This window comes from Leptodactylus fuscus, chromosome 10 (assembly GCF_031893055.1).
Source record: "Leptodactylus fuscus isolate aLepFus1 chromosome 10, aLepFus1.hap2, whole genome shotgun sequence".
NCBI classification, from domain to species: Eukaryota; Metazoa; Chordata; class Amphibia; order Anura; family Leptodactylidae; genus Leptodactylus; species Leptodactylus fuscus.
This window is the reverse complement of record NC_134274.1, coordinates 1256716-1271548: the sequence shown is the minus strand read 5'-3', so window position 1 is coordinate 1271548 and position 14833 is coordinate 1256716. Positions and strand designations below refer to the sequence as shown.

General features: G+C 38.2%; 1 protein-coding gene across 1 annotated transcript in view; it reads right to left on the bottom strand.

Annotated features, from left to right (window-relative positions):
* Window positions 1-12384: 12384 nt before the first annotated feature.
* Window positions 12385-14833, bottom strand: part of HSPA12A (heat shock protein family A (Hsp70) member 12A) — a 40756-nt gene continuing 38307 nt past the window's right edge. Inside the window, exon 12 of the mRNA XM_075258627.1 lies at window positions 12385-13254. Within this exon, the coding sequence (XP_075114728.1) occupies window positions 12620-13254 (635 nt within the window). The 3' untranslated portion in view covers window positions 12385-12619. The remainder of the gene's footprint in view (window positions 13255-14833) is intronic.

Sequence of the window (14833 nt, the reverse complement as noted above, 5' to 3'; positions counted from 1 at the left end):
TGGGTTTTTTCTATCAACACCCACATTGTCAATGGTTTTGATTGTCATATCATTTTCATAGTCTAAATCCACCAAACACTGTGCTGCTACATGATCTTTCAAAGTTGCATTTAATGGTAAGGAGTTTCTATGACAGATAATGTTATCAAAAGTGCTAGAAATCGAAGGAGTAGTATTATAGTAGTTATATTCTTGTACATAGGTGTAGTATTATAGTAGATATATTCTTGTACATAGGAGTAGTATTATAGTAGTTATATTCTTGTACATAGGAGGTAGTATTATAGTAGTTATATTCTTGTATATAGGAGTAGTATTATAGTAGTTATATTCTTGTACATAGGAGTAGTATTATAGTAGTTATATTCTTGTACATAGGAGTAGTATTATAGTAGTTATATTCTTGTATATAGGAGCAGTATTATAGTAGTTATATTCTTGTACATAGGAGCAGTATTATAGTAGTTATATTCTTGTATATAGGAGTAGTATTATAGTAGTTATATTCTTGTACATAGGAGTAGTATTATAGTAGATATATTCTTGTACATAGGAGTAGTATTATAGTAGTTATATTCTTGTACATAGGAGCAGTATTATAGTAGTTATATTCTTGTACATAGGAGTAGTATTATAGTAGTTATATTCTTGTATATAGGAGGCAGTATTATAGTAGTTATATTCTTGTACATAGGAGTAGTATTATAGTAGTTATATTCTTGTACATAGGAGTAGTATTATAGTAGTTATATTCTTGTACATAGGAGTAGTATTATAGTAGATATATTCTTGTACATAGGAGTAGTATTATAGTAGTTATATTCTTGTACATAGGAGTAGTATTATAGTAGTTATATTCTTGTACATAGGAGTAGTATTATAGTAGTTATATTCTTGTACATAGGAGTAGTATTATAGTAGATATATTCTTGTACATAGGAGTAGTATTATAGTAGTTATATTCTCGTACATAGGAGTAGTATTATAGTAGTTATATTCTTGTACATAGGAGGTAGTATTATAGTAGTTATATTCTTGTACATAGGAGTAGTATTATAGTAGATATATTCTTGTACATAGGAGTAGTATTATAGTAGTTATATTCTCGTACATAGGAGTAGTATTATAGTAGATATATTCTTGTACATAGGAGTAGTATTATAGTAGTTATATTCTTGTACATATAAGCAGTATTATAGTAGTTATATTCTTGTACATAGGAGTAGTATTATAGTAGTTATATTCTTGTACATAGGAGTAGTATTATAGTAGTTATATTCTTGTACATAGGGAGCAGTATTATAGTAGTTATATTCTTGTACATAGGAGCAGTATTATAGTAGTTATATTCTTGTACATAGGAGTAGTATTATAGTAGTTATATTCTTGTACATAGGAGTAGTATTATAGTAGTTATATTCTTGTACATAGGAGTAGTATTATAGTAGTTATATTCTTGTACATAGGAGTAGTATTATAGTAGTTATATTCTTGTACATAGGAGTAGTATTATAGCAGTTATATTCTTGTACATAGGAGTAGTATTATAGTAGTTATATTCTTGTACATAGGAGTAGTATTATAGCAGTTATATTCTTGTACATAGGAGTAGTATTATAGTAGTTATATTCTTGTACATAGGAGTAGTATTATAGTAGTTATATTCTTGTACATAGGAGCAGTATTATAGTAGTTATATTCTTGTACATAGGAGGTAGTATTATAGCAGTTATATTCTTTTAGAAGAAAAAAGAAAGCTTAAAGCTCACCACCTTACTTTGGCTTGTCGATTTCAAGTAACCTGGGTGCACGATCCAAACCTCAGACTAAGGCTTGTGTATAGGTACAAACGAAATGAATTGATAGAAGGATCCGCTCTACCAGGAATATTTCTTTAAAAAAATAACTTTTAATCCATGATGGTTAAAAAACACTCCATAGACAGGAACAATAGTGCAAAAGTAGGAAAAAGTGATTAAACCGCATAGGTTTCATTGTGGCTGACATGTTTCTCCACATCTGTGTCTTACTCATTGCCCAATCTAGAGTCTACTGACCGACCAAAACCTTCTTAAAGGCTGAGAACACGATTCTCCATCTTACAATAACACCTGATCAAAATTAGTCCAAAGCACAAGTTAACCCTCAAAACTGCTATTCTGTTTATAGTGAACGGCACTTTCAGCTAACAGTTTCACTAAATTGAATTAAAACTACAATATTCACCCATATATATATATATATATATATATATATATATATATATATATATATATATATATATAAGAAAACAATATTACCGCATTTACAGTGTTACAATGATAAAGCTATATATAAATCCATTAACCCACATAGTTCCACAGGGTAGACAGCCCATGATCAAAGTGGTGTGTTGGTATAAGACCTTGTTCACACACTTGCGATAGTTCAAGCAATGAGACTATTTGTAAAGATACATAAGCTGTAACCTCCCAAGGTCGGCACCTTCATTCCAAGGGGTTAAACAAAAACACCCAATTGTTGTATATTCAATTTAGCTCAAGATTCTGGGACTAAGTGGGTTATGTTAGAATCATATATCACCATACAATTCATGCACTTAGGAAATTACAAAGAATCATGTGATCTTAAAATATCTCAGTCAATATATTTATGAAAAGCAGATAATACAAAATCCAGATACTATACTCCGAGCGGTAATCCGCATAAGGAGAACTAATCTAGAGCCATGTTCACATATTCACCAATATATATGTAGCTTGTTTGGCTTTTACATTTTAATAGACAAAATAACTCCCATTAATTATCTTTGTCCAAGTATGAACTTCTGGAAATATGTTGCTTTTTCACTTTTTTAACTTTTTTTTTTTTTTAAAAAAAAAGGGGGGGGGGGGGGGAGGTGAGCAGCCCATTATCAATGCAGTGTGTTACACAGATACATTGTTCACACACTTGCAATAGTTCGAACAATAGGACTAGTTGTAGGAATCTGTGAATTGCAAGTTCCAGAAGTCCGCACCTTAAGTCCAGAGGGTCAAACAAAAACACTCAACTATTATAGATTCAATTTAGCCCAAAGTTCTGTAACTAAATTGGTCATATTAGTGTTATCCATCACAAAAAAAAATTAATGTACTTGTGGATTTTCTTTTATATGACCTTCAAAAAAATCTCAGCCAATATATTCATGAAAAGTAGATAGCACAAGATCCAAATACTATATATAGAGCAATACATCGCATCAGAAGACTAGTCTAGAGCCATGTTCACATATTTGCGGTTATATATATAATTTTGACTTTTAAGTTTTAATGAATTAAATAGCTCCCATTAGTTCTCTGTCCAAATAAAACCCTCTAGAGATGTTAGCATTATTTTAGAGTATTTTTTTTAGTAATGATATACACCATTGCTTTTTTACTTTTAGCAAGAATTAATATTTTTTTTCCTTTTCTTTGTTATATGGAGCTAGTAAATTAAAGCCCAAATCAGATTTGGAGTTCATTCCTGCAGGATGTCTGCTGCCGAATCTGAGGATCCAGAGGGCTTCTTTTATGTGTAAAACTTTCTTAATATCCCCTCCTCTGTGTCCTGCTTCTATTTTTTCAATTCCCCAAAATCGAAATGAATCTGTGCAGCCCTTGTGAACACTGGCAGAGTGCCTGGACGCACCTGAGATGTTGTCAGTGACTAACTTGGATCTATCCCTCACATGTCCCTGGATTCTGGTCTTGAGTAATCGGGTAGTGCTCCCCACATAGTCCAGGTTGCACAGTGTACATCTGATGCAATAGACACTATAAGATGAATTACAGCCAATCAGGGAATTGTGCAGATGTCTATATTGGGTTGCACAGCTGGTTAGTTCTTTGATGTTATTTGTGTACTTACAAGTTTTGCACTTTGGTTTTAGGCACTTTACAGAGCCTTTATTCGGATTTTTTTCTGTATTAGTAGCCTGTGGTGATAAAAAACTGGGTGCTAATTGGTTACCCAAATACCTCCCCTTCTTGCCACATAACGTACTCCCGACTGTAAAACTTGATTGGTCAAGCTATCCATTTCTAGAATCGGGAGATTTTTTTGGATAATTTTACGTATTTCTGGAAACTCTAAACTATAAGGAGTCGAGAAGACCAATGGTGAGACTTCACTATACGTCTCTGTTTTATTATCTGACAGAAGTTCCTCTCTTCTTCTATTAACGTTCTCCATAGCTCTTTTGGTCATCCAGTTAGGAGAACCTCTCTGGGCTAGGCGTTTGGTGATGTCTTTTTGGTTCTTATGATCGTTTGAATTGCTGCAAGCTCTCCTCGCTCGTATCAGCTCCCCCACGGGGATACCCTTGATGGTACTTTTAGGGTGGCTACTGGACGCCCTGAGGACACCGTTGCCCGATGTAGACTTTCTGTACAAAGAAGTCACCACTTCTCCTGTGTCCGGTAAACCCTTCAAAGTGATATCTAAAGTCTATACTTTCTGTACTGTGTTAGAAAGTAAAAGTTAAACCAAATTTTTCACCTTCACTAGCAAACCTGTTTCTTTCCAAGTGGGAAAAAAAACCCAGTCATTCATTAACCCTTTTCGTGATCACATTTTCTGGTATGGGCGCTACATCGAAGATATACTCATCGTTTGGTGTGGAGATGTAGCGCCCATACCAGAATTTATTTTGTTTTTGAACTCTAATAAATTTGGTTTAACTTTTACTTTCTAACACAGTACAGAAAGTATAGACTTTAGATATCACTTTGAAGGGTTTACCGGACACAGGAGAAGTGGTGACTTCTTTGTACAGAAAGTCTACATCGGGCAACGGTGTCCTCAGGGCGTCCAGTAGCCACCCTAAAAGTACCATCAAGGGTATCCCCGTGGGGAGCTGGTACGAGCGAGGAGAGCTTGCAGCAATTCAAACGATTATCACAAGAACCAAAAAGACATCACCAAACGCCTAGCCCAGAGAGGTTCTCCTAGCTGGATGACCAAAAGAGCTATGGAGAACGTTAATAGAAGAAGTAGAGAGGAACTTCTGTCAGATAATAAAACAGAGACGTATAGTGAAGTCTCACCATTGGTCTTCTCGACTCCTTATAGTTTAGAGTTTCCAGAAATACGTAAAATTATCCAAAAAAATCTCCCGATTCTAGAAATGGATAGCTTGACCAATCAAGTTTTACAGTCGGGAGTACGTTATGTGGCAAGAAGGGGAGGTATTTGGGTAACCAATTAGCACCCAGTTTTTTATCACCACAGGCTACTAATACAGAAAAAAATCTGAACAAAGGCTCTGTAAAGTGCCTAAAACCAAAGTGCAAAACTTGTAAGTACACAAATAACATCAAAGAACTAACCAGCTGTGCAACCCAATATAGACATCTGCACAATTCCCTGATTGGCTGTAATTCATCTTATAGTGTCTATTGCATCAGATGTACACTGTGCAACCTGGACTATGTGGGGAGCACTACCCGATTACTCAAGACCAGAATCCAGGGACATGTGAGGGATAGTTCCAAGTTAGTCACTGACAACATCTCAGGTGCGTCCAGGCACTCTGCCAGTGTTCACAAGGGCTGCACAGATTCATTTCGATTTTGGGGAATTGAAAAAATAGAAGCAGGACATAGAGGAGGGGATATTAAGAAAGTTTTACACATAAAAGCCGCCCTCTGGATCCTCAGATTCGGCAGCAGACATCCTGCAGGAATGAACTCCAAATCTGATTTGGGCTTTAATTTACTAGCTCCATATAACAAAGAAAAGGAAAAAAAAATATTAATTCTTGCTAAAAGTAAAAAAAGCAATGGTGTATATCATTACTAAAAAAAATACTCTAAAATAATGCTAACATCTCTAGAGGGTTTTATTTGGACAGAGAACTAATGGGAGCTATTTAATTCATTAAAACTTAAAAGTCAAAATTATATATATAACCGCAAATATGTGAACATGGCTCTAGACCAGTCTTCTGATGCGATGTATTGCTCTATATATAGTATTTGGATCTTGTGCTATCTACTTTTCATGAATATATTGGCTGAGATTTTTTTGAAGGTCATATAAAAGAAAATCCACAAGTACATTAAATTTTTTTTTTTGTGATGGATAACACTAATATGACCAATTTAGTTACAGAACTTTGGGCTAAATTGAATCTATAATAGTTGAGTGTTTTTGTTTGACCCTCTGGACTTAAGGTGCGGACTTCTGGAACTTGCAATTCACAGATTCCTACAACTAGTCCTATTGTTCGAACTATTGCAAGTGTGTGAACAATGTATCTGTGTAACACACTGCATTGATAATGGGCTGCTCACCTCCCCCCCCCCCTTTTTAAAAAAAAAAAAAAAAAAAAAAGTTAAAGTGAAAAAGCAACATATTTCCAGAAGTTCATACTTGGACAAAGATAATTAATGGGAGTTATTTTGTCTATTAAAATGTAAAAGCCAAACAAGCTACATATATATTGGTGAATATGTGAACATGGCTCTAGATTAGTTCTCCTTATGCGGATTACCGCTCGGAGTATAGTATCTGGATTTTGTATTATCTGCTTTTCATAAATATATTGACTGAGATATTTTAAGATCACATGATTCTTTGTAATTTCCTAAGTGCATGAATTGTATGGTGATATATGATTCTAACATAACCCACTTAGTCCCAGAATCTTGAGCTAAATTGAATATACAACAGTTGGGTGTTTTTGTTTAACCCCTTGGAATGAAGGTGCCGACCTTGGGAGGTTACAGCTTATGTATCTTTACAAATAGTCTCATTGCTTGAACTATCGCAAGTGTGTGAACAAGGTCTTATACCAACACACCACTTTGATCATGGGCTGTCTACCCTGTGGAACTATGTGGGTTAATGGATTTATATATAGCTTTATCATTGTAACACTGTAATTGCGGTAATATTGTTTTCTTATATATATATATATATATATATATGGGTGAATATTGTAGTTTTAATTCAATTTAGTGAAACTGTTAGCTGAAAGTGCCGTTCACTATAAACAGAATAGCAGTTTTGAGGGTTAACTTGTGCTTTGGACTAATTTTGATCAGGTGTTATTGTAAGATGGAGAATCGTGTTCTCAGCCTTTAAGAAGGTTTTGGTCGGTCAGTAGACTCTAGATTGGGCAATGAGTAAGACACAGACGTGGCGAAACATGTCAGCCACAATGAAACCTATGCGGTTTAATCACTTTTTCCTACTTTTGCACTTTTGTTCCTGTCTATGGAGTGTTTTTTAACCATCATGGATTAAAAGTTATTTTTTAAAGAAATATTCCTGGTAGAGCGGATCCTTCTATCAATTCATTTTGTTTGTAGTTATATTCTTGTACATAGGAGTAGTATTATAGTAGTTATATTCTTGTATATAGGAGCAGTATTATAGTAGTTATATTCTTGTACATAGGAGTAGTATTATAGTAGTTATATTCTTGTATATAGGAGCAGTATTATAGTAGTTATATTCTTGTACATAGGAGTAGTATTATAGTAGTTATATTCTTGTATATAGGAGCAGTATTATAGTAGTTATATTCTTGTACATAGGAGTAGTATTATAGTAGTTATATTCTTGTACATAGGAGTAGTATTATAGTAGATATATTCTTGTACATAGGAGTAGTATTATAGTAGTTATATTCTTGTACATAGGAGCAGTATTATAGTAGTTATATTCTTGTACATAGGAGTAGTATTATAGTAGTTATATTCTTGTACATAGGAGTAGTATTATAGTAGTTATATTCTTGTACATAGGAGGTAGTATTATAGTAGTTATATTCTTGTACATAGGAGCAGTATTATAGTAGTTATATTCTTGTACATAGGAGGTAGTATTATAGTACTTATATTCTTGTACATAGGAGCAGTATTATAGTAGTTATATTCTTGTATATAGGAGTAGTATTATAGTAGTTATATTCTTGTACATAGGAGCAGTATTATAGTAGTTATATTCTTGTATATAGGAGTAGTATTATAGTAGTTATATTCTTGTACATAGGAGCAGTATTATAGTAGTTATATTCTTGTACATAGGCGGTAGTATTATAGTAGTTATATTCTTGTACATAGGAGTAGTATTATAGTAGTTATATTCTTGTACATAGGAGTAGTATTATAGTAGTTATATTCTTGTACATAGGAGTAGTATTATAGTAGTTATATTCTTGTACATAGGAGCAGTATTATAGTAGTTATATTCTTGTACATAGGCGGTAGTATTATAGTACTTATATTCTTGTACATAGGAGTAGTATTATAGTAGTTATATTCTTGTACATAGGAGGTAGTATTATAGTAGTTATATTCTTGTACATAGGAGTAGTATTATAGTAGTTATATTCTTGTACATAGGAGGTAGTATTATAGTAGTTATATTCTTGTACATAGGAGCAGTATTATAGTAGTTATATTCTTGTACATAGGAGGTAGTATTATAGTACTTATATTCTTGTACATAGGAGCAGTATTATAGTAGTTATATTCTTGTATATAGGAGTAGTATTATAGTAGTTATATTCTTGTACATAGGAGCAGTATTATAGTAGTTATATTCTTGTACATAGGAGCAGTATTATAGTAGTTATATTCTTGTACATAGGAGTAGTATTATAGTAGTTATATTCTTGTACATAGGAGTAGTATTATAGTAGTTATATTCTTGTACATAGGAGGTAGTATTATAGTAGTTATATTCTTGTACATAGGAGCAGTATTATAGTAGTTATATTCTTGTACATAGGAGCAGTATTATAGTAGTTATATTCTTGTACATAGGAGGTAGTATTATAGTAGTTATATTCTTGTACATAGGAGTATTATAGTAGTTATATTCTTGTACATAGGAGTAGTATTATAGTAGTTATATTCTTGTACATAGGAGTAGTATTATAGTAGTTATATTCTTGTACATAGGAGTAGTATTATAGTAGTTATATTCTTGTATATAGGAGTAGTATTATAGTAGTTATATTCTTGTACATAGGAGCAGTATTATAGTAGTTATATTCTTGTACATAGGAGTATTATAGTAGTTATATTCTTGTACATAGGAGTAGTATTATAGTAGTTATATTCTTGTACATAGTAGTATTATAGTAGTTATATTCTTGTACATAGGAGTAGTATTATAGTAGTTATATTCTTGTATATAGGAGTAGTATTATAGTAGTTATATTCTTGTACATAGGAGCAGTATTATAGTAGTTATATTCTTGTACATAGGAGCAGTATTATAGTAGTTATATTCTTGTACATAGGAGTAGTATTATAGTAGTTATATTCTTGTACATAGGAGCAGTATTATAGTAGTTATATTCTTGTACATAGGAGTATTATAGTACTTATATTCTTGTACATAGGAGTAGTATTATAGTAGTTATATTCTTGTACATAGGAGTAGTATTATAGTAGTTATATTCTTGTACATAGGAGTAGTATGTTAGTATTCATGTTGTTCTGTATTGCTGTAATAGTTTTATAAGCACTCTTACTTATTAGTATTGAGGAATATGCAAATCTGTCTCCTAAGATGTAAGTAGGGAGACCGTGCCTCTGTTATGCTGCCCTCTATAGGACGCACACTGAATATCATGCCTGACTTTCCCAGAAGCTTTTATTGCATAATGTGGGATATTTACATCTTGGGAGACAGATTTGCGTATTCTTCCCATGTTCCCTTGCAGACTATGGCTGTATGAGTCTCCACACACCTAATACGTTGTCTCTCCTTAAGGAGGAACATTATCCCCATCTTCTATTAGTATTGAGTGATTTTCTGTTGCTCATATTCACATTCGGGTCTGGCGCAGACGGTTGCAGTTTCCACTTGCTGTTACGTATTTCTTGTCTGTCTTGAAGTGGGAAGAATAATCGGATCCTCGCGGCGACCACTGCTCCATTTTCAGGCCACAGAATAATACCTGGGAACAACTGTGGAAAACGGTGAGTTGTCGCCAATGTGGCAGAAAGTCAAGAGCTTTGATGTTGGAGAGGGTTAAGTGTGGAGCGGGAGACTCTCGGGGACATTGTTGGGGGGGCTTTTACTAAAGTGTGTGAGATAAAACACACACTACCCGCTGTGGAGAGTGAAAGGCCCTTTTCTCTAATGGTGCCGCTTCCCAGCAGGTGAGATTTCCCATTGTCAGGACAATAATGGCTTGTGCAGAGCTATTATCAGAGCGGCCCTGACCCCATCCACCCCCTCCCCAGGTAGCGGCGGCTAATGAAAACACTGCACACAATGCCGGAGCCCACCGCCTGTGCACCGTGCATGCTTCGCCAGCTCCCTGAATTTACCTTGAAGTACCTACCTTGCTCCTGTGTGACCCCATTAACGTGGAGCAGGAGCTCAAATCCCAGAACATGCTGAGGAATCCACTTAAAGGGCTGCATTATGCGCAGCACAAAAAACCGCAGCGCCATTGTCAATCCGCCTTTTCTGCATTATCTCCAAATGGCAAGGACGAGTCTCAAACCCACAACAATCAACTTTTAAACGGCTATTATTCTCCATGTGATCGGCCCGCGTCTTCACGTCTCTAAACTGCTTAACCCGGAATTATAAGTCTCGGGTGACACGATAGAAATATCTGAGACTGAGGAGAGAAGTACAGAACCCTGATAGAAAGAAGAAATGTATCGTCATACTAATCCATACAGGGGCGGGGCTGTGACAACCTCACACATGAGATATACAGGCTGGTGGTCAGTAGTAATAGATGAATAGCTGTAGTATATAGTGTATGACACTGTCAGGGCTCCTAGGACTATATATATATCTATAATACATAGTGTATGACACTGTCAGGGCTCCTAGGACTATATATATCTATAATACATAGTGTATGACACTGTCAGGGCTCCTAGGACTATATATATATCTATAATACATAGTGTATGACACTGTCAGTACTCCTAGGACTATATATATCTATAATACATAGTGTATGACACTGTCAGGGCTCCTAGGACTATATATATATCTATAATACATAGTGTGTGACACTGTCAGGACTCCTAGGACTATATATATCTATAATCCATATTGTATGACACTGTCAGGGCTCCTAGGACTATCTATAATACATGGGATGCAAGGGATTATGGGAGATCCCACCTCCAGCACAGATCCTGTGATTCCCCCCTCCTCCACACTTCTTCCTTCTCTCTCATATGGCGGTTGCCATTTTTGACGGATTGCCTGATATCCCATAAGACTGTCTTGCCCCCGTCTCCAGTATGGACAGACCACGCACACTCTTCTCACATATACTGTGTCTTTATTAGCTACAGACAGGTTATGCGGGGTCGGTCATATGTAAACTATCAGGCACCGTGTGGTTGCGGGAATCCACTGGATCATGGTCATGTGACGTGTCGATCACTCAGTGGGAAATCCCTTCAGATTAGTAAGAGAGAGAATATTGTGGCTCATTGAGCCCCGAGTGCAGCGAGTCGTCCGAGGAGACGCCGCACAACTGGGCTTCCAATTTTCGTTTTGCTATAATTCCACATATTTGTATCACAACCTGAGAAAAAGCGTCAGCAAAAGAAAGAGCAGCAACGAAAATCTGTACACTATATATATATATATATATAAATATACACAAATCATAGAGCGCCCCCGTCAGGACAGACAGCAGCGCCAAGGACTAATAAAGCTTAAGCATTCAAATCACAACCTTGTAAATCCTTGCCAGCTCATGTACTGGTCCTGCAGTCACATCCAGAGCTGCATCCACAATTCTGCTGTCCTATCATAAATTATGCTCCAGTCACAACCAGAGCTGTATTCATTACAGTCCATTTAGGATTGTATAAACTTACAGAATCACTACCAATCCCACAATGCACTGCGGCAGAACACGCTGCAGCTCTGGATGTGACTGGAGTATAAAGTGCTAGCTCTTCTGACCAGTGTACAGGACAGGAAGGATTTGCAGGTTTCATCGTTCTCTGGAGATTTTGCGCTTAGTCCAGGAAAAATATAAAAATCCAAAGAGGAAGACTCGGAGAGCGGAGGCCGCGGACTTTTTTTGGTTGCTTATTTTTGGGTTGTCCGTGTCCCTGAAAAAAAAAAGTCACAAATTTTCCTTTCCAGCAGCCATAATATGTTCTCTCTTCAGTGGCTGGTGCGCAGGGGGCGGAGCTATGAACGTCTAGAAGCTGCGCAGTAAGAAGCAGGAGTCCATATAGTGATAAGTGGGCGGTACATAAGAGGGAGGCGCCATGCAGCTGGGCATGCTCAGAGGCTGCAGACACCCACTGGACTTCATCGGTTGATGGCGCTCACATCGCTGGCTGACCGCAGGTGGGGGCGCATTTGCTCACTGGGAATGTTTTGGTGTCTTCCAGTTTCCAGCTGACCGATGTCCTGGAGTCGTTGCGATAAAGTGGTGCCGACGATCTTCTCTGCAGGCGCTCCCAACTGCGCAGTCAGGTCATGATGGCGTCTCCACTCTCTCAGGTCAAGGCGCTGCAGGTGCATCCGAAGCAGACCCCATCATTCACCTCCACGGGAGCCGCAGGAAGGACAGAGGCCTGACCCAGTGCTGGAGCAAAGTTGCAGTAAGGTGGCGGAGGAAAAGGGGTGGAGTCTAATTTAAGAAATCAATGTTGACCTTTACACTTTTGGAGCTGGAAACATCAATGGCCGTGGCTTTGATCTCAGTGTCCCCGAACTGCATGATGGTCTGAATTTCCCTGCGGCTCAGGGTGGGGGACCCTTCTACGCCGGTCAGGTCAAGCCTTAGTGTGCCGCACTTGCGCACCCCGGGGTCGTTGATGAAGTTGGCGTCTTCCTTCTCAGTGCTGTAGATGTTAATGATGATCAGCAGCTGGGAGGGCTTGGCCGGGGTGTAGCTACGTTTCACCGTCTCCCCCAGTGCCACTGATTGGTCAACCAGGATGAACTTATCGAAGACGTCGGTGCACCACCGTGTGCCGTCCTTCACCAGGAGCTTCTCTGCTGGATGTTTCCCTTCTACATAGCGGTTCAAGACCCCAACGCCGTACGTCATGGGGGAGCGGCGGACTTTAATGACAGCTGGATCCAGGCCGAACAGAACGGCTCCTTTAAGGATGGTTAATCCCACGTCATGGGGGATGATGACGCGACACTTGTCTCCAAAGGCTTTCTGTACGGCCTGCTGCAACAATGGCGACTCCGCAAAACCCCCAACCAAGAACAGGAACTTGACTCCGCTCACCTCCGGCTTCTGGAAGAGATTTGCTGCAGGTCAGAGGAAAAAAGTGCGGATTAGAATTCTGATACTCCAGAGTCAGCGTCAGTCGCCCCACTGCAACTTTAGCTTTCCTGTAGAATTCTCTTTAGTATTTAGTACTAGTGACCTTGTACGGTTGTGGGCACATACGTCCGGTATAGGGTGCACAGAAGCCACAAGGCATCCCATAGATTTCTACAACATCTGTTCTGGTGCCGGACCTGGGCATCAGCTGGATGGAAAACCAGGACCTGCCGTGTTTATCAATCTAGTTCCCTGGAGGAGAGAACATATGGAGGGCTGGAGGAATGCCAGGTGCTGTCACAGTCTATGGCTTTACCGTCCCCGTCTGCAGGGAACCCGCCACGTTCATGTGTTCTCTTCCCTTGTTTGCATATCATTAGTAATGGTAGAGTCTAGGAGCGGAGCAGAAACTGATTGATCTGTACGTACATGAATCCATCTAAGCTTTGATATATAGCAGATACTCGGGGCCCGGAATTGATGTTCTTATTTCGGCAGTAGCGATCTTATTATTGGGCGCTGTTCACACAACACGTTCTCATGTTTCATTTGGCTTTCTAGATAAAACTTATCAGTTCCGACGCTCTCTACAGGCAGGATAATGTTTTACCTACTGATTTTTTTCTGATATAGTCTTGACTGTCACTAACCTCCAATTATTACACCACTACCAGGGGCACTGAGAAGAGCTGGGTACAGTCCAGTATGTGTTGAGCTGCTAATGGTCAGACACTGGGTGCAAGCGGGGAAAGTAAAAACAAAAGGATTTCCCAACCTGGTAATCAGTGGCGTAACTAGGAATGGCGAACTTTTGACATGCCTCCACACCATGAAGACCCTAACCGACTTCCCCTTCCCCCCCCACAGTATTATCCCCAACAGTGGTCCCTGCACACAGTATTATGTCCCACTGTGGACATCCATAAAGAATTATTATATTCTGGGTTCTTGTCAGACCCCAGAGTATAAAAATTGGAGACCCAGGGAAGGATATAAACATAAAAAACAGTGTTACGTACCTCTCCCTGGCTCTGGCATATTCCCCAGTGATGTCTGCCATCTTCAATGATGGTAGAGACATCACTTGAGCCAGGGCTTGTGTTGTAGTGCATAAGAATGCAGGCTCCGGCCCGTGTAACATCTGTAATGTCACCAAGTAGGGCCTAAAGCCTGCTGGATCCAGGAGTGGTGAGTAGCTGTGTTTTATTTATGTTCCCTCACCTCCCCTAGTCCTCCGATCATTATAGTTGGGGGGGTATGAACCCAAAAAGCCTCCCATCCCTGAGTATATTGCTGAAGTTTGGGGGGGATTGCAGTCCCACGGCCTAACTTACCAATCCCGGCTCCTGCTCACGGCCTCCGAAGAAGCAGCAGGAGCGGTAAGAAAATAGGGCCTTATACCTGCTGGAGTTACTCCAGTGGGTAATGGACTATTAAAAAGAAATAAAATCTGTAGCGGCTGCCGCTGGTCCCCCTAATGTCCCGGGCCCTGTGGCAGCCACTACCACAGTAGTTACGCCCCTGCTGGTAATGTCAGACTGCTGCTGCTTTGTCATATCTGGC